Consider the following 18,686-nt stretch of genomic DNA (forward strand, 5'->3'; position numbering starts at 1 on the left):
TTTTCCCAGATCCAATTCTGGTTTCCAGCTTACTCTATTTCCCTATCAGAAGTGAGAGTAGTGGTGGAGCCTCTTGTCCCAACTCTTAATTCATACCAGATTGTTTCAGGTAAGTAGCTGAAAGTAGGCTCGAAGTGTCATGGGTGAACTTCTTACTCATCAAAGGTGTACATTTGGGACTGACATTTTCTCACTGTTTTGGCATTGACCTTATCATTCTTAGATGATTATTATCTTAAAGTGTAATTTTTAGGCTGTATTATTATCTCAATGTTGGGCTCACTGGGCATTAAAATATTTGATATTTACTTGCCAAACAATGTTCAAAGCACAGTGGTTAAGCACGCAGGAACTGAAGCAAAACTGCATGATTGTAACTTGGCTCTGCCATTTAAAAGTTGAGTGACCTTGAGCAAGTTTTTAACATCTTTGTGCCTCCATTCCTACATCTGTACAATAGAGATAATAGCAGTATTTCCTTCTTAGGGAGGTTGTGGGGGTTAAATTTGTTAATACATGTAAATGACTTAGAAGAATACTTAGAATATAGTAAGCTTTCAATAAATATCAGTTATTGTTTCCTTTAGTCCTCCTCACAATACAGTGAGATCGGTATTATTTTTGTCCCAATTGTATACATAAGGAAACTGAGGCACACAAAAGGATTAAACAACTTTCCCCAGATCATGGAGCTAGTAAGTGGTGAAGTTACTATTCAGTCTGAGGCTTTTAATCACTATACTATAGCTGACTCTGTAGATGACCTCGAAATCTAATTCTAAGGTCATAAATTATAGACATTTATTCTCAGTGACTTTCTTTTGTCTTTCTATTGATAATTTTCCTTTGGCATTCATGGTAGACAGGATTCTAAGATGACCCCCAGGACCCCTGTCCCCTGGTATATAACTGCCCTCTTCTTCAGTGTGGTTGAGACCAGGGAATACAATGAATTTCACTCTCATGATTAGGTTTTGATCTATGGCAAAGGTGAAGGAATTTCAAGGATGTATTTAAGGTCTCTTGGCAGTTGACTTTAATATAATTAAAAGGGAGATTATCTTGGTGGGCCTGACCTTATCATGTGAGCCCTTTAAAACAAGATTCAAAGGAGGCAGATATTCTCTTGCTGGCCTTGAAGAAATCAGCTGCCATGTTGTGAGAGGGCCTGTGTAGGGAGTCACGCAGTGAGGACCTGAGGACAGCCTCTGGGAGTTGAGAACAATCTCCAGATGACAGCCAACAGGAAAGTGGGGACCTCAGTCATACAGCCACAAGGAAGTGGATTCTGCTGACAACCTGAATGAACTTGAAAGCAGATTCTTCCCTACTTACACCTCCCTGTAGGAATACAGCCAAGTTGACAGCTTGGTTTCTGCCTTGTGAGACCGGGGACTGGTTCCAGTGCCTGGACTCCTGAGCCATGGAAACTGAGAGAATGTGTGTTTCTTTAAGCCTCCAACCTTGTAGTAATTTGTTACACAGCTATAGATACCTAATACAGTATCATTAATTTAAATTTCAACTCAAGAAGCACAAAAACAAAAAATGTATTTTTTAAAGCCAAAGAGAGACTAGTAGCCAGCAGAGAATAAATACGAGAACAATTCTTTTGAGAATTTAAATATAAGGTACTATATTGCCTCCTAACTTATTTGATTCATGTCTTATTTATTATAAATACTTTTTTGATTAGAGGCAACAACATGTCATTGTGAAAAGAGCATTTGACTAAGCATCAGCACTTCTGGGTTTTAGTCTTGACTTTTCCATGAACTTTGTTGTGTGACTTGTGCATGTCACTTAACCTCTCATGGATCCCCAAGTGTCATTCAGGAAGATTAAACAAAATGATTTCAAATCATCTGTCTCAAAATTCTATGAATATAAGGATTTAAGTAATTAGAAGCTTGTAGTAACAGGACTAACACTGTCAATAAGCTTTAGGACCTTTAAGTTTTAATGTGGGAAAATGTAAGAAATTAGGAGGAAATTATGCTTTTAAGATCATGAATTTTGACTTACTAATTTTAACGCATAATAGGCTGTTAGGGGTCATTGCTTCTTTTCTGTTATCAGGAACACAAGGGCAGCATGCTCAGTGTCAGTGATGGTAAGCACAAAACCAAATACATTAGCAGAAACACTGTCCCAGGCTATGAAATTCTTGAGTGTAGTAGTTGGTGTTTGAATCATGTAACAGACACTTAGTGATTGTTGAAGGCATGAATGGCTTAATGAAGGCTGGTGATTTTTGTTGTGTTTTTCCCCACCATGAGAGTTTGACATGTAAAGGGATTGTAGGAGTTTTCCAGGCCTTATTGGGATGAAGTTCACATGACCTTTATTTACTTGCAACTATTTGCTTTCTGAAGCTATTTGAAAATCTTAGTCTTTGCTGTATATAAATATAATTTTAATATTGGGTTAAAATTGGAATTTTATTCTATTACATTAGTTTTTCAAGTTTAAAAAGTTTTTCTCCTTCAATTCTCTGTACTCGTATGAACAAGAAATTCTTCCTGTGTTGCACGTATGTTTATTACGGCATTACTCACAATAGCAAAGACTTGGAACCAACCCAAATGTCCAACAGTGATAGACTGGATTAAGAAAATGTGGCATATATACACCATGGAATACTATGCAGCCATAAAAAATGATGAGTTCACGTCCTTTGTAGGGACATGGATGAAGCTGGAAACCATCATTCTCAGCAAACTATCACAAGGACAAAAAACCAAACACTGCATGTTCTCACTCATAGATGGGAATTGAACAATCACTCATAGGTGGGAATTGAACAATGAGAACACTTGGACACAGGAAGGGGAACATCACACACTGGGGCCTGTTGTGGGGTTGGGGGAGCGGGGAGGGATAGCATTAGGAGATATACCTAATGTAAATGACAAGTTAATGGGTACAGCACACGAACATGGCACATGTATACATATGTAACAAACCTGCACATTGTGTAAATGTACCCTAGAACTTAAAGTATAATAAAATATATATATATATAAAAGAAATTCTTCCTGAGTTGGAGAATGTGTATATAGAATAATAATTTTAAATACTAATTTAAATTCTGTTTCTGAATGTTACTCTTTCAAAGTTACCTATGATTGTTCAACAGTTGTGTCTTGTTAGGGAACCATCATAAGAGTGCAAAATTTCTAGCTCAACAGAAATCTGTCAAGTACTAAGATACTAAACATACTATATTTAGTGAGGCGTATACTTACGGTTCTCACAACTTAATATCAGAATAAATGTATGATATTTTATAAAAAACAAAGCCTCCCTTGTTCCCCCAGTACAATGCACATGTCATCCTACATTGGCACAGAGTTGCAGAACTTATAATACTGAATTATACTAATATTCAAATAAAACAATAAAATAAAAACATACTGGCTGGGCGCAGTGGCCCATGCCTGTAATCCCAGCACTTTGGGAGGCCGAGGCAGGCAAATCACGAGGTCAGGAGTTCAAGACCAGCCTGGCCAACGTGGTGAAACCCCATCTCTACTAAAAATACAAAAAATTAGCTGGGCGTAGTGGTGCGCACCTGTAGTCCCAGCTACTTGGGAGGCTAAGGCAGAAGAATCACTTGCACCCAGGAGGCAGAGGCTGCAGTGAGCTGAGATTGCATCATTGCCCTCCAGCCCTGGCGACAGAGTGAGACTTCGTTTCAAAACAAAACAAAACAAAACAAAACAAAACAAAAACCCATACTTTATTCTTTAGACATTTTAATTGAAATATTATTTATATCAATAAATATTTAAACATGTACACAACTGTTTATCAAAATAAACTTTCATTACTATTTTCCATGCTATTGATAATAAGCCTGAATTGTTTAAACTGTATTTAAATTGTAACTTTCACATCATTGTTGCCATCTTAAGATGTATATCTATCTGTTGCTTCCTTAATTTATCTTGATTTTATATTTTATACTCTTATTCCTTGTATATACGTATATACCCAAAAAGTATAAATTTCTTTTTGTAAAGCTTTTTTTAACCTTATCAGCCTTGAGTTCTTTCCTGCATCAAATGAATTTTCTGACTTTTTAAACTAAAGATATTTTTATTCATTTGTTCCAGTATACTTGGAAGAATAATTGAACAGTACACCACTTATTTAGAAAAGCAAATAAAAATACTTTAAGTAGCTCAATAATGCCTAAGTGTGCTTCCAGACTGACATAAGAGTTTTTTTCTGTCCCTTAGCTTTTTACCACTGTTTGCACTTAGAACACTTTCTGCATTTCTTTTTTAAAAAAACAATAGCTGGCCAGGCGTGGTGGCTCACGCCTGTAATCTTAGCACTTTGGGAGGCCAAGGCAGGCGAATCATGAGGTCAGGAGTTCGAGACCAGCCAGGCCAACATGGTGAAACCCCGTCTCTACTAAAAATACAAAAAAATAGCGGGGTGTAGTGGCAGGTGCCTGTAATCCCAGCTACTCGGGAGGCTGAGGCAGGAGAATAGCTTGAACCAGGGAGGTGGAGGTGGCAGTGAGCCAAGATCATGCCACTGCACTCCAGCCTGGGCAACAGAGTGAGACTCTATCTCAAAAAATAATAATAATAACAATAGTAGCTAAAACTTCATGTATTAATCTTAAAAGTATCTGATAAATTCAGATATAATGAAAGAAATCTATTCAGACATAATGAAAGAATGCTATCTTATTATTGGTTAATGTCTTAATGTGGGATTATTATTTTTTGAATCCCCACATTAAAATGTTGCTTTATTTTGTGCTAAATATGCTCTGCTCTGATCTTTTTCCCCTTTAAAGCTTATATTTAGGTAAACCAGCGTGTATATGTGTGTGTATATATATGTATGTGTGTGTGCGTGTATGTGCAGATAGATAGTATAGAACAGAATACAAAAACTTTGCATTTCAGCCTGAGAATATGATGTATTATATTCATATTTGAAATTAATATAAACTACCTGAGAAAAAAAAAACACACAATACCATAAAATTCAGCATATGACACTCTTCAGTTTTAAAAGATTAAGTCATGGCTACCCTTGTCTGTTATTCAGTCATTAATCCTTTGTCACCTTGGGTAGTTTATAACAGAATCCAGAAAGTCAGTTAAACATTTATTTCCATTTCATGTTCTCTGTAGCTTTTTTAAGGCATATCATTTACTATTCTTTAATTTTAGGTACAAATTTTTCTTCTATTTTTAGAAATAAAGATAAATATAATTTAAAATACCTCGGGGGCTGGGTGCAGTGGCTCACGCCTGCAATCCCAGCACTTTGGGAGGCCGAAGTAGGTGGATTACCTAAGGTCAGGAGTTAAAGACCAGCCTGACCAATATGATGAAACCCCATCTCTACTAAAAATACAAAAAGTAGCCGGGCGTGGTGGCGTGAGCCTGTAGTCCCAGCTGCTCAGGGGGCTGAGACAGAATTGCTTGAACCCGGGAGGCGGAGGTTGCAGTGAGCCGCCACTGCACTCCAGCCTGGGCGACAGAGCGAGACTCCATCTCAAAAATAAAATAAAAATAAAATAAAATAATTTGATATGAATATTGCAAAAATAGCAAATAATAACAGTGGTTACTAGTCATCTTCTAGCTAGTATAGAGTTGTCCTTTTGCTGGTAAAATTGCTCTAAGTTTTCCCAGACAGCCATGTCTTTCACAGTCTCAGTTCTAATATTCCTTATCTAAACTACATTCTAAATTGCAAGAACACTTGCAAGCCTGCCTTGTATTTTGTTTTACTATGTAGTTTAAACATGTTATATAACATCCATCTAATGTAGACATTGATTTTAAACAATACAAAATGAAATTGATCAAAAAAAGTCCAGTGCTAAGCATAGAAACAGAATTAGCACAATAATGATTAGGAATTCAAGTCCTTCTGCCATGCTAATGACCTTGGTCTATTTAGCCTCCTTCTCACATCTGTTAAACTCGCTATAATACCTACTTTAGGAAGTTGTTATTAGGATAAACGAGATAATAAATATGAAGTATTTAGCATTGTGCCAGACACATGGTAGGTGATCTACAAATTATAGCTCATAATAATGTTGTTGAATTATAATAAAAATGTATTTTTCTTGCTATTTTATGATTTTCTTTTTCTAGAATATGCTTAGGTAGTAATAGATAATATTGTGTTTTAAAATATAAATTATAATAATATAATGTCTCACATGATTTCACTTAATGAATAGCATTGACCAAATTCAGGTTTTGTAAGATACGTTAAATAACTTCCCTGGAACTTTCCTATAGTACTGCTAATGTGGTTTCCTGCAGTAACTTGATGTATGATGCAGTAATGAGTATAGAATTAGCATGTAAAGCAAGACCATTTTATACCCCTTCTAATTGCCTTATTTAGTTAAGTGCCAAATGCTACAATATAAAGTTTCTAGTGTATTATCTCTAAAACAGGAAGCAAAGTTCTAATGGAGTTTCTTTTCTAATTCTATTTTTTAAGACCTTTAATCTGTTAACTCCTGATAGCTTTGCTGGTAAAGTCAATGTGTTTACTCACCTTTTGTATTCCTAGCAGCACCTAGCACATAGCAAGCATTTGGCAAACAAAATTACTCAAGAGGAATCTGAGAAGACGTTTTTGCAACTTAATATGATGAATTTAATTGGTATTTTCTTTTCCCTAAAATGTCTACAGTCTGGTATTTCTGCCTTTCCTTTTTCCACTCCAGTTCTATAAAACTACCAGTGCCTGAATAGGAGAGCTACTGTTGCTCATTACAAGAGTGTTATATGAGGCCTTGAATGTTGTAAGAAATATACATATGTATATGTAGACAGAGAGCCATTTATATACATCCATTACTTTCCTATTTATATATTGGACTCTTTTGAAATATGCTTCAATTTGTAGAAACCACAAGGGTTCTTTTTAACATACTGACTTCGTACCCTTCAGATTAGCATGCTATCCAAGTATCCTGTATAGAAACCCTTCAGCATTCACAGTGTTATCTCCCCCACTTGAGATAAAGAGAAAATAAGAATGAAAATATAACCACATAGGTAAGGGAAGGAATAGCTAAAAGATTTAATTCTGCCATTATTTTTCTTCCTGTCAAACATATAATTTGAACCGCAGCCAGTTTTTATATGTTAAGTACTGCCATTCTGTCCTTTCTCCATGGCTGCTGATGTATATTTTTAAGACAAATTTTTAAAAATACAGAGAATGGGATTCCAGGATGGGCCACATAATTTGTGAGACCTAGTACAAAATGAAAATGCCAAGCCCCTTGTTCAAAAACAATTAAGAATTCTAGGATAGCAACAGCAGAGCATAAAACCAAGTGTAGGCCCATGTGCAACTGCACAAGTCACCCTCCCACAAAGCTGGCCCTGAAGGGTTTCCTATTTCAGGGGAATAATCTTCCTGTTGGCACTTTGCCTAGCAGCTTTTCAGAGTAAATGCCTTCATTGTATCTAAGAGCATTGAGACCTGAGCATCAGAGAGAGTAAAGAGATGTGAACTCTCCATCATGGCCATGCAGCTAGACTAACCAGTGTAGTTACTGATCATTGTAAGATGGTCAGCAAGGTAATTCAATTAAGAATAATGAGATAATTCATACCATGAATAGGATTTCAGCATTTTAAGGGTTGAGAAAGCAACAGAGGAGGAAAAAGCATTTATTGGGTGTCTTTTTTGGATAGGAGCCATATTGAACTCTTTTTAATGCATTATCATGTCTTAGCATGTCAGCCATATAAAGTAATCTTTATTAGCTCATTTCATTTTCTATCTGAGGAAAGTGAATCTCAAGGATATAAAATAACTTGTTTATAGTCACACAGCAATCATTGGCAGTGTGGTGATTGCCCACAACTGTCTTCAGATCAAGCCCATGTTCTTTCTATGGGTATTGGTACCATGAGGCTGTCTCTCTTTAGGGGCTGATAGACACAATAAAAGTACAGACTTGAGAAGCAGATGCAAACAGCACTAGCACAATTAGCGAAATTTAGCATGACAGTTTCTTTAGTGTAAAGAATCTGAACCCAGCACAAAGTGAGGCCATGGACCAAGGACAGAACATAGTAAATAAAAAGAGAGTTCTTATTATCTTGACCAGACAGGAGAAACTGTTGTGAGGGGAAAATAAATCTCGGGATCCCCAAATCACTAAGCCAAGGGAAAAGTCAAGCTGGGAACAATGTCAGTCAAACCTGCCTCCCATTTTATTTCTAAATACGGTAGCTACAAAGATAAGAAGCTACATACCTCCCTCACAATTTGCCCACAAGGAAATACCTTGTGGACAAAGGACAGACAGAACTCAAAGTCATTCCTCTGAGGCTCACCTGAGACAAATGCATATCTGATTGCTTCCTCTGCCCTCTTTGTTTATATAAAAATGCAGATTCACTGAGCCAGACTAAATTTTGTATTCAGTGGAAGGCTGATCAAAGACTCGAAAGAATGCAACCTTTTGTCTCTTATCTGCTTCTAACCTGGAAGCCCCCACTTCGAGTTGTCTTGCCTAACAGGACTGAAGCAGTGTACATCTTACACATATTGATTGATGTCTCATGTCTCTCTAAAATGTATAAAAGCAAGCTGTACTCCAATCACCATGGGTACATGTCATCAGGACCTACTGAGGCTGTGTCACGGGCGTGTCCTTAACCTTGGCAAAATAAACTTCCTAAATTGACTGAGATTTGTCTCCGATATTTTGGGTTAACACTGTCTACCTCACAGTAGACTAATAACAGTGGCTACAGAACAAATGTAGCATGTTGGAGATGGATAGATGATAATACCTTGATTGCAAAATAATAGTTCCTCCTATAGTTAAAGCAAAAAAAAAGTTTCAAATGATGAAAATCAGGCTTCAGTAAATACAATGAGAGTCTGTGAAGCATCTGAGGGCCAGCATATTTTAGGGCAGTATATTTCAAGCTTCTTCACTCCTATTCTACTTTCTTCATGATTTTGCCATGTGTAAGCCTTAAAATACCATGATAGCTGTAACACATATTTTACATTTATTGTTTCATACAGTTAGCACGAATGGATTTATCCTGACAAAAGCACTAGCTTTCTGTCCTTAGTAAAGCCACTCTACTAATTGTTTAAGCTCATTTGCTCTTCAGTTCATTCAACTAATATTTATTGAATGCTTTGTATTTTCTAGGATTTGTCTACCTGATGTAGGTGGTAGGTGGGGGTGGAGGGAAAAAGATAAGAAGACAGAGATGAGTAGGGCATGGTACCTGCCTCAGAGGGATTCAGAATAAAATAGTTTCGCAGTTTCAGATTGTTCATAGAATGCTGAGAAAGCAGGATTGAGACTTTGCCTGGAGGAGGTGGGAAACTTTATACAAAGTTGAGTAGTAAAGTCTAGATAAATAAGTAGGAAGAGTTTGTTAAGCTTATTTGGAAGATTCATCTTTCCTGGATCTTGGCCAGATTTTTTTTAACTTTTCTGACCATGAATTAAAAGACTTCGAGATTTTTTATAGTGTTCAGTTCAATCTTGTGGTTGTAATCAAGAGGTTCTCAGATTAAGTTTGTTTAACGATCATTTTTTGTAGGTATGGTAAATCAAATAATAGAAACAGTATAACCATAACTAATGAATATTTTGGCATATAGTTCTTACACTCATAATTTAGAATATAGGTGTGTTGTGTGTAAATGTGTTTCCATTTCACCTGAATTTCTTTGTACAGATTTTACAGAATAAAATGCCAGTTACTTTCTTCTACTGTTTATTTTTCCTTATGAAAACGTTATTACAAAAGGTGATTTATATGTTACTTACAACACGTATTTACCACAACTATTTTTCTTTTTGTGCTTCCAGTGTAAAACTCTTTCTGGAGTCTGTGACCACATCATATCCCTGTCGTCAGATCCTCTGGTTTCACAGTCTGCTCACCTGGAAGTGATTCAACTGGCAAACATTAAACCAAGCGAAGGGCTGGTAAGAGATACCATGTTTATCAAAACCACCATCCATCAGTAGAGAGCTAATGATGTGGACAAAGCAGCCTCTGAATGTGGGAATCTATGAATTTCAACAGACACTGAACATTTTGGTATTTTTTTCCTGGAGGAGTTATGGTAGTGGAAGTTTGTGATGCATGATAAGAAGTTTTATGAAGATAAATGAAAATGAAGGAGAATTGAAAATGGTGACTTCTGAATTAATTTAATTTGGTACTCATTTAGCTTCAATTACATTCTTTCACCTCCCTCCCCACCAAAGTTCCTTAGGTTTAAAGGAAGTTTAAGAGTTTTATAATAAACACCACAATGTTACCTGCTCATGAAAGTTGGTTTTTTGTTTGTTTGTTTTGTTTGTTTTACTTTGGTTTGTTCTGGTTTTAATAGTTATTCCTTCCCCTAGGGTGGGTTAGCTAAACAAAACTGGTATTCTTTATAACTCACATTCATTCTTAGAAGGGTAAGTAAGCACGTGGATATTGCCAACACTAGATGTCTATGAGTTGTATTTTTTTATTATGTAATAATAAATATAATCATGTTGATATTTTGTTCACCTGATTAAAAAGTGTATTGGTTCTAGATTTAACCCAAGAGAGAGATTTTTTTAAAATATAAGTCTATAGGAAGAAAGCATATAAAAATTGATATTGAGACAGAAAACAAGAAACTGGCTAGAGAATATCTTAACTACTACACAACTATTACATGTTAGTTTGGTGCTATAGTGTTTCCACTTTCTCCCTGTATATGAATTTACCAATTAATGATATTTTGGAAAATAGAAATCTTGACAACTAGCATTAATAATTGAATTCAGATAATATATTCTTTAAGATCTCTAAGCACGTTTAACTTTTTCTGTGGCTTTTCTTTTTCATACATCTATATAACTGTTCAGAAGGCAAAGCCTTTATTGACTACCACTGATTTTTCAGTTTGAGGCCATCTATCCTAGAGAGTAAGTTTTCTGCAGATATGTGGCAAATTAATTCTGGTTATCTGTAGTTCCTAGTGCTGTTGTGGCTTTTATGGGTGTTTTCCTGGGAAGGAATATGATGAAAATCAGCATATCAGACATAGCATGCCATCATTGTGATCTGTAAGTGCTATATCTAATGTTGATTACATTTAGAACTTCTGTTAAGTAATTATAATCTAAAATTTTTTTATTCCTTTTAGTTACATCTACAAAGTCCAGTTTTATTTTTAAAACACTTCAATCTATAGCAATAAGGATTGGCCTTTCTATATATCCCCTTTTAGTAGTTATAAGGGAAAGGAAGTCCCCTAAGCATGATTTTTAGAGTGAAAAATTATGAACTAATACAACATTGTATTAAACTAGAAGTCAGAACACCCAGATACAAATAACTTACATAAAAGATAACTATGAGAGTGATCTTGAAGAGATGGGAGAGTAAATTTAACCACCTTGGCCTTGATCTAGTCATGTAGGTGAGGGAGATGAGGAGATCATCTTTAAAGCTCCTTCTGGCTCTTAGTCTGTGGTTCTAAAAAGAAAAAAGCCTGACTTTTTTCCTCTAATTTCCACTGAAATCATTGGGAGAAATAACCTTGTAAAATAAGTCAAAACAATGCTAATTAATGGGCTTTATGAAATCTTGATTTTTTAAGGAAGGTATAGCCCTGGACAGGTCCTTTATTGTTTTCATTTGAAAGAGGTAGATCTGGGAACTTAAAATGCTAAGAACCAGATTCAGTTAAACAGTTTAGGAGAGAGCTAGAAGAGAAAAGAAATGAATGCCCATCACTTGCCAGGTATTTTTCTCACACCTCTATAGAGTAGATATTAATTTTCTCATTTTGCAAATGAGAAAATAAAATTGCACATATTCACCAGTTTGCTCTGTATCACATATAGACAATAAATAACAGAGGCAGGGTTTAAGTCCAGGTAAATCTAGATGAAGTACATCTGAACAAAGCTTTTTTTACTATTCCACATTCAAATTTTGAATTGCTAAACAGAGGTATGAGAAGCTTAGGAGGATGACTTTAAAACTGAAATTACTTAGAGAAATTTGTGTTTAAAGGACAATGGGCAGCACTTCACTGGGAATTGAAAGGAAGGAAAAGAAAAACTCAAAATGTTGAATATTAATAGAAAGAGTTAAGTATAAAACTTTTTTTGTGATTCGTATCAAAGGGGAAGTACTAAACAGAGAATTTACATGGCTTATTCAAGGTATCGTTTTAAAACTCAGTCACGTTTAAGTAAGTTTAGTCAGTCACATTTGAAATAAACCAATTTTAGGATTTTGATTTAGGATTTTGGTAATTAGCCATAGTAAATGTCTAAATGATAAATGAAGGAAAGAAATAGAAAGTGGTGGGAGAATACCAAGATTTAATGAAATTTAATTAGCTTAGAAATATCCACAGAAGGTGTTCTTCCAATTTTAGGACAGAACATGTCTCATAGGCAAAAGGTAACTGATTTGTTCTCCTGCTGATAAACTGGATACATCGTTTATCAGCTTTCTAATTAGTCAAATCTCCTAGAATTTCTTAGGTTTAACAGTCCTAAAGCATTGTAAGGACTGGTGAGAAACAACCTTAGTTATGATTGAACCATATGAAACTTTCTTCTAAAGTGCTTTTAAACAACAATAATTAGCAGAAAATTAAAGGAAGGAAAATGAGAGCTATTGAAACAACAAAACTGGATCAGAGCCAAGGCATGAGCCAAATAGAGAGGAAGGGACTGGGGTCATCCCTGGGGAAACCTCTTGGCCTCAGGGAGTTCTTTTTCTATTTGGGTACTTGGACCATCTCCAAATATGCCTTATTCCACCAAGTTGACTGAGAGGTTGCTTTGGCTCCTGTTGGTTAACCAACATTTGGAGACAGAGCAAAGCAAATGTCATTTTGGCAACCTGAGCAGGAGAGAGGGAGCTGTGCAAGTCAGCTCTAGAATTAATTAATGAATTTTTAAGAAGAGAGAAAAGGAGGAATGAAGGTTTTGATGAAATGGAAAGCCATATTTGTCACGGTTCCAGAAAAAGAGTCATTTGAATTACATGTCCTCCTGCTGTTTGGCCCTTTCTCAGAGGTGAACAATGAATCAGATGTATTTCTCTGGACCCTTTCTTATTCAGAAGCTGATTAGTTTGAAACTCATCCAAGCAACTTATTTCTTCTCTTTCTTTTGGTGCCTGACTTTTGGCCATTTTTCTCATTACTACCATGAGAGGGAGATTAAAAAAGACAAAGAAGTCAGTTTTGATTATTAAAAGCAGTTACAACATGCTTTATTGAGTTTAGAAATGAAAATATTACATAAAACAAAATATCTTTATTCTTGTGGCATTTAAAAATTTGTTTTATTTCTACCCTATTGCTTTATGTCTATATGTAGATACATCTCTAAGCATTTAAAATTTTTATTCATCTGAAAAAAATAGCTTTAATATAAATTGTACAATGTTGTCATGATGAGATCCTCTTCCTATAACTACTAGATACTGTCTTTGGCTTACAATTGTCAGTTAAGTTCCTGGTATTTGTAATAATTATACACAGATAAATTTAGAGTCATAGCTATGCTGTTTCCATGATTTTTTATTATCCCAGTAACTACAGTGTCTTTTCTAAACATTTTTCTTTAAATATTAGGCTTTCTTTATGACCTCATCATTTATAGAATCATTTAGAACTCTTGTCAAACACCTTTAATTCGTAGTCAATAGTGAAAGATACATGGAGAAAAATAGAATCAACTTCTGCTTACAGTTGTCAAGATGTTGACAGCTGTTGTGAAACCTCGGTTCTTCTTAGTTTTAAAGAACTTAAACAAGAGATACACAGCAAAGGAGATGTAGCATAGAGCAATTTATTGCAAAGGAAAAAGAATATTGTGAAAGTTAGGTGCAGAATAGCCAGTACACCCGGAGAGAGGATTCAGGGCAGGCTGCTCCTGAGGATGAGACCGCCAAGACTGGCACTAGGGAGACTCCCTTTATGGGAGTCTTACGTGATTATTTATATGGGGGTGGGAAGAGCTGTTACTAGTAAGCATATTCTGGGTGGTCCTCTGGGTGTGCACGTGCACAGTAGCTGTACATGCCTGTTCATATGTTGCATGTCTCTTTAGCATCTTAAATCTCCACCCAGGGCTGTGCTTTTTACTATTATAATGAGCAAAGGCTTAGTTTGAGGACAGGTAAAATCAAAATGCACGTGCTCCCTCCGGGGGAAATTTCCTAGCTGTGCTTGAATGAGCTTGACTACATTGTGAATGCTGGGGCTTATTGTGTTAACCATACATTCGCCACAGTTGCCAAATTCCAAGGACATGTTAATTCCTTGACTACCTATCCTGCCTCAAAGAGAGATGGGTAATTGAAATGAATTTGTAAACTATCAATCCCAGTTATTCTTTTAGCTACATTTCATATACTACATATTTGCTAAAGTGGTCTTAGTCTTTTAGAACAGATATTAAAAAGTGAATGTTTGACTTTAATATCTACAGTCATCAAATATTCTAATAAGAAAAGTTAAGGTGTACAACTCTCCTAACTGTAAATAAAGCCATAAATCAGGAGCCCAGTGGTTGAGAGTGTGGACTCTGGAGTCAGACTGCCTGGGCTTGAAAGCTGGCTTCACCACCTTGGGCAGACTCCCCAGCCTCTCTGTGCCTCAGTTTCCTTATCTCTAAAACAGAGATAATGATAGTTTCCACTACATAGACTATTGTGAAATAAGTGCAAGACACTTAAAACAGTCCCTGGCACATTGTAACAAGTAGATATTAATGGTGGTGATAGATAATGATGGATGATAATTATTTTGTGTGTCCGAACAGTGTATTTTGTTTTGTTCACTTTTTCCACTTTATCCTCTCACAACCCTTATATGTCAAAAACTAAAAATTGGCCAGGCACCGTGGCTTACGTCTATAATCCCAGCAGCGTGAGAGGCCGAGGCAGGCAGATCACCTGAGGTCAGGAGTTCTAGACCAGCCTGGCCAACATGGTAAAACCCCGTCTTTACTAAAAATACAAAAATTAGCTGGGCGTGGTGGCGAGCGCCTGTAGTCCCAGCTACTCGGGAGGCTGAGGCAGGAGAATCACTTGAACCCGGGAGGCAGAGGTTGCAGTGAGCCGAGATTCTGCCACTGCACTCCAGCCTGGGGGACGAAAGTGAAACTCCGTCTCAGAAAAAAAACACGAAAAATTTACTCTCTAGCTCTTACAAATGTGCAGTCATGCTTCATTTAATGACGGGATTCCATTCCGAGAAATGCATCCTTAGGCAATTTCATCATTATGTGAACACCATAGAGTGTACTTACACAAACCTAGATAGTACAGCCTACTACAAACCTAGGCTAGATGATAGAGCCTATTGCTCCTAGTCCACAAACCTGTATAGCATGTTACTGTACTGAATACTGTAGGCAATTGTGACACAGTGTTACGTATCTGTGTATCTAAACATATCTAAACATGGAAAAGGTACAATAAAAATATCATTACATAATTATATGGGACCACCATCGTATATATAGTTCATTATTAACCAGGATGTCATTATGCATCACATGACTGTATTTTAAGATCCTTTATTAATCTGATATAATATTGTTAATTCCTGAATGAAAAATATTTACAGAGATCTTGTCCTCTTCTAAGTTCTAAAATAATACCATTATATTTACCGATCAGTAAATAATGGGGTAAATGTTAGCTTCAAATTAAGTATGTTGTATACCTGTCACCAGTGTAAGGCTGAATGTTACCATGTTGTCATAGCCAAAAACTACTGGCCAATCCATTAATTAAATTCTGATTGTACTTTTGTTAAGGTTATTTGTTTTATATAAAGTGATAAGCATTCATTTTGTTTCATATTAGCAATCCAGGCTCAGCCATTTTAGACATATGGTATTACTGAAATGACTTTTTAGAATTAAAATCTACCCAGTGATTTCTCAATAGTTCCATACCATGAAATTTACTACTTATTTTTCTAATCTCTTATTTTCAGTGAAGACACATGTGTTTTCAGGTATCTAAATATATAATTAACAAAGGTATAGGAAATTAACATTGTAGCAATTGCTTCATGTAAGTACTAAATGTATGCTTTTTCTGAAATGGTATTGTTGGTTGTTATTATTAAATCTATATTTCAGATTTGAAGTTAATTAATATTAGTATTTTTATTTATGAAGTAAGTATTTTGAAATGCAAACCACTTTTGTAGGTAAAATTTGGGTAGCTTTTCCCCAAAAATAAATTTAAAGTAACAATCTTCCTTGGAGGGGACAAAAATTCATTAACTGAATCATCTAGTTTGTTCTGATTTACTTAAATTATTTAATATTAAAAATGTGAATCCTTTATTGTGATTTTTTTTTCTTTAAAGTTCCATCACTATCCATAATTTAAAGTTTCCATTTGCTCTTAAAGTTTGTATGATTTCAGGATTTCTGTATAATTTTTAAACTTTAATGTAGTTTTTTCTAAAAATGGTTCTATTTAAATGGAAAGTGGAATCTTGTCCTTTTTACTGGGGGAAGGGATTGCTACAGATACACACTACCTTTTAATTATCGATGTAGATATGATTGGATATAATTAGTAAAACTTTATCAATAAGAAAGGTGGAAAATACAGGATACTACAAAATAGAAGGAGAAAATTTATGTAAATTATATTTTATCACTCTTCTGGTTCCAGTTATAATTGAAGTGTCTCATTAGAAAACTACTTTCCATTGTATAATATATCAAGTATAATAAGTTAATAACATACCAATATTTTAATTTCCCATTGTAACTTTTATTTTGCCACAGAATATGCAGTATGGGTTTTTGAGGAGAGTGAGAGAGTTTCTTTCTTAGGAATATTGAATTACCATGCTGCATTTTATAAGTCTCACAGGCAATTCACTTATCAAGTAGTTATTTAATTGAGTACAGGCTTCTTCAGACAAACTTTAGAAACCAGAATGTTCAGATAGTAATTTCTCACCAGTTTAAAGATAGCGTCTGTCTTCATGGATTTATTTCTGGGGCGTGTGGCAGTTTTAATTTGATAGAGTAATTTTTTATATAAACGAGGTTACAATGTACTTGAAAATTCACCAATTGCTTCACTTTCTTTTCTGATGCTGTCTTTTTCTTAGGGTATGTATATTAAATCTACATATGATGGCCTCCATGTAATTACTGGAACCACAGAAAATGTAAGTATTCTAACCTTTCAAATTTTTAAGTGTGTTTTTCCCTTTTATTGCTAACAACTTATATATCTCACATGATTGAGGTTAACATCTAAGGATAAGGACATGAAGAGATAGTAGATACAATTTAAAAGAGATACTGAGTTAGTAGCATTCATTCTGTTCAAATTTCACTTTTTTTTGTTTAGAATAGCTGTTTACTTAAAGTAAATCAGGTGTTTTCAGCCAGAGATTTGTCTTTGTATTTTCTGATTCATGACAAGTTATTGTGACATCTGAAAGAATTCATTTCCATCTGTCAAATGATTTGGTTATTTAAAGAAACTAAACTCATGCGAGAAATAAATATCAGATAAGTCAGGTTTTCTGAATACTTCCAGTATAATTCAGCTTAATTCAGTGGAAGGGCAGCATGGTATAGCTGAGTGGTTTTCACAGTGACATTCCTGGACACCAGCATTAGCCTCCCTTGGGAACTTGCTATATATGCAAACTGTTAGGTCCTACCCCAGACCTACTAAATCAGAAATTCTGGAGACCAGCCTATTTCTTAATAAGAGATTCTATTTTAACAAGTGAATCTGAGGCATATTTGCGAACTACCATAAGCAGTGGGCCAGAAGTCCACAGGCCTATGTCTTACAACCAGTTCTGCATCTTAATGGCAGTGTAATTTTGGGCAAGACATTTAACCTCTCATTGCTTCAGTTTCTTCGACTATAATTGGAAACAAATTATCTGCACTACATACCTCCCTAGGTTGTAATGAAAATTAAATAAGCTAAGAAAAGGCCATGCTATAGAGAACTATCTGTGTTATAGAGAGAGAAGCATGAAGTGATCATGCTGGATATTATTAACATGATCAGTGTGATAGAGGTGAACAGCATAATACATCATCATTCTTGCATTTGGTTATTTCAGATTTCCATTCTATTATTATATAAGCAGGTACTGAGCTTTGAATGTATTTTTTTTTATTTTAGAGATTCTGCCAATTGCATGCTTATGCAGTGCTCTTTTAAAGAAGACTGAGGTGGAATTAGTTCAATCTCAAATTATTATTGATCTGAACATTTTACCAGCATTTTCTTTTTAAAAATCAACATTCTTTTCATCTAATTCCCCTATGTAATCACTTACTGATATTTTTCCCTGCTTCTCTTGGTTTCTTGTGAAAGGTGAAACATATATATTTGCAGTTGGAGTGCAGGAGCAGCTTCACATTTGGTATTAAATATGAGAGTCATAGGGATCAAGAATATCAGTAACATGCATATTATGAAGATTTTAACAATTTTAAATGCAGTTAAGATGCTACAAACTATATGCTTGTCATCAATTGTTCATTCTGATTTATTTATTCATTCATGTATTCATTTGTTCATTTAACAGACCTCTGCTTCATGTCTGCTATGTTTCAGGCATGGTGCTAGGTATTGGAAGAATTTTAAAATAACTAGTTT

General features: G+C 35.3%; 1 protein-coding gene across 8 annotated transcripts in view; it reads left to right on the forward strand.

The window, feature by feature from the left end:
* CNKSR2 (connector enhancer of kinase suppressor of Ras 2) overlaps positions 1-18,686 on the forward strand; it is a 280,798-nt gene that overhangs the window by 106,989 nt on the left and 155,123 nt on the right. For all 8 annotated transcript variants that reach the window (XM_003819559.6, XM_003819560.6, XM_034950723.3 and 5 more), the window contains exons 6-7: positions 9,863-9,982; positions 17,164-17,223. In XM_003819559.6, the coding sequence (XP_003819607.1) occupies positions 9,863-9,982; positions 17,164-17,223 (180 nt within the window). The remainder of the gene's footprint in view (positions 1-9,862; positions 9,983-17,163; positions 17,224-18,686) is intronic.

The sequence above is a fragment of the Pan paniscus genome, chromosome X (genome assembly GCF_029289425.2).
Source record: "Pan paniscus chromosome X, NHGRI_mPanPan1-v2.0_pri, whole genome shotgun sequence".
Classification (NCBI taxonomy): domain Eukaryota; kingdom Metazoa; phylum Chordata; class Mammalia; order Primates; family Hominidae; genus Pan; species Pan paniscus.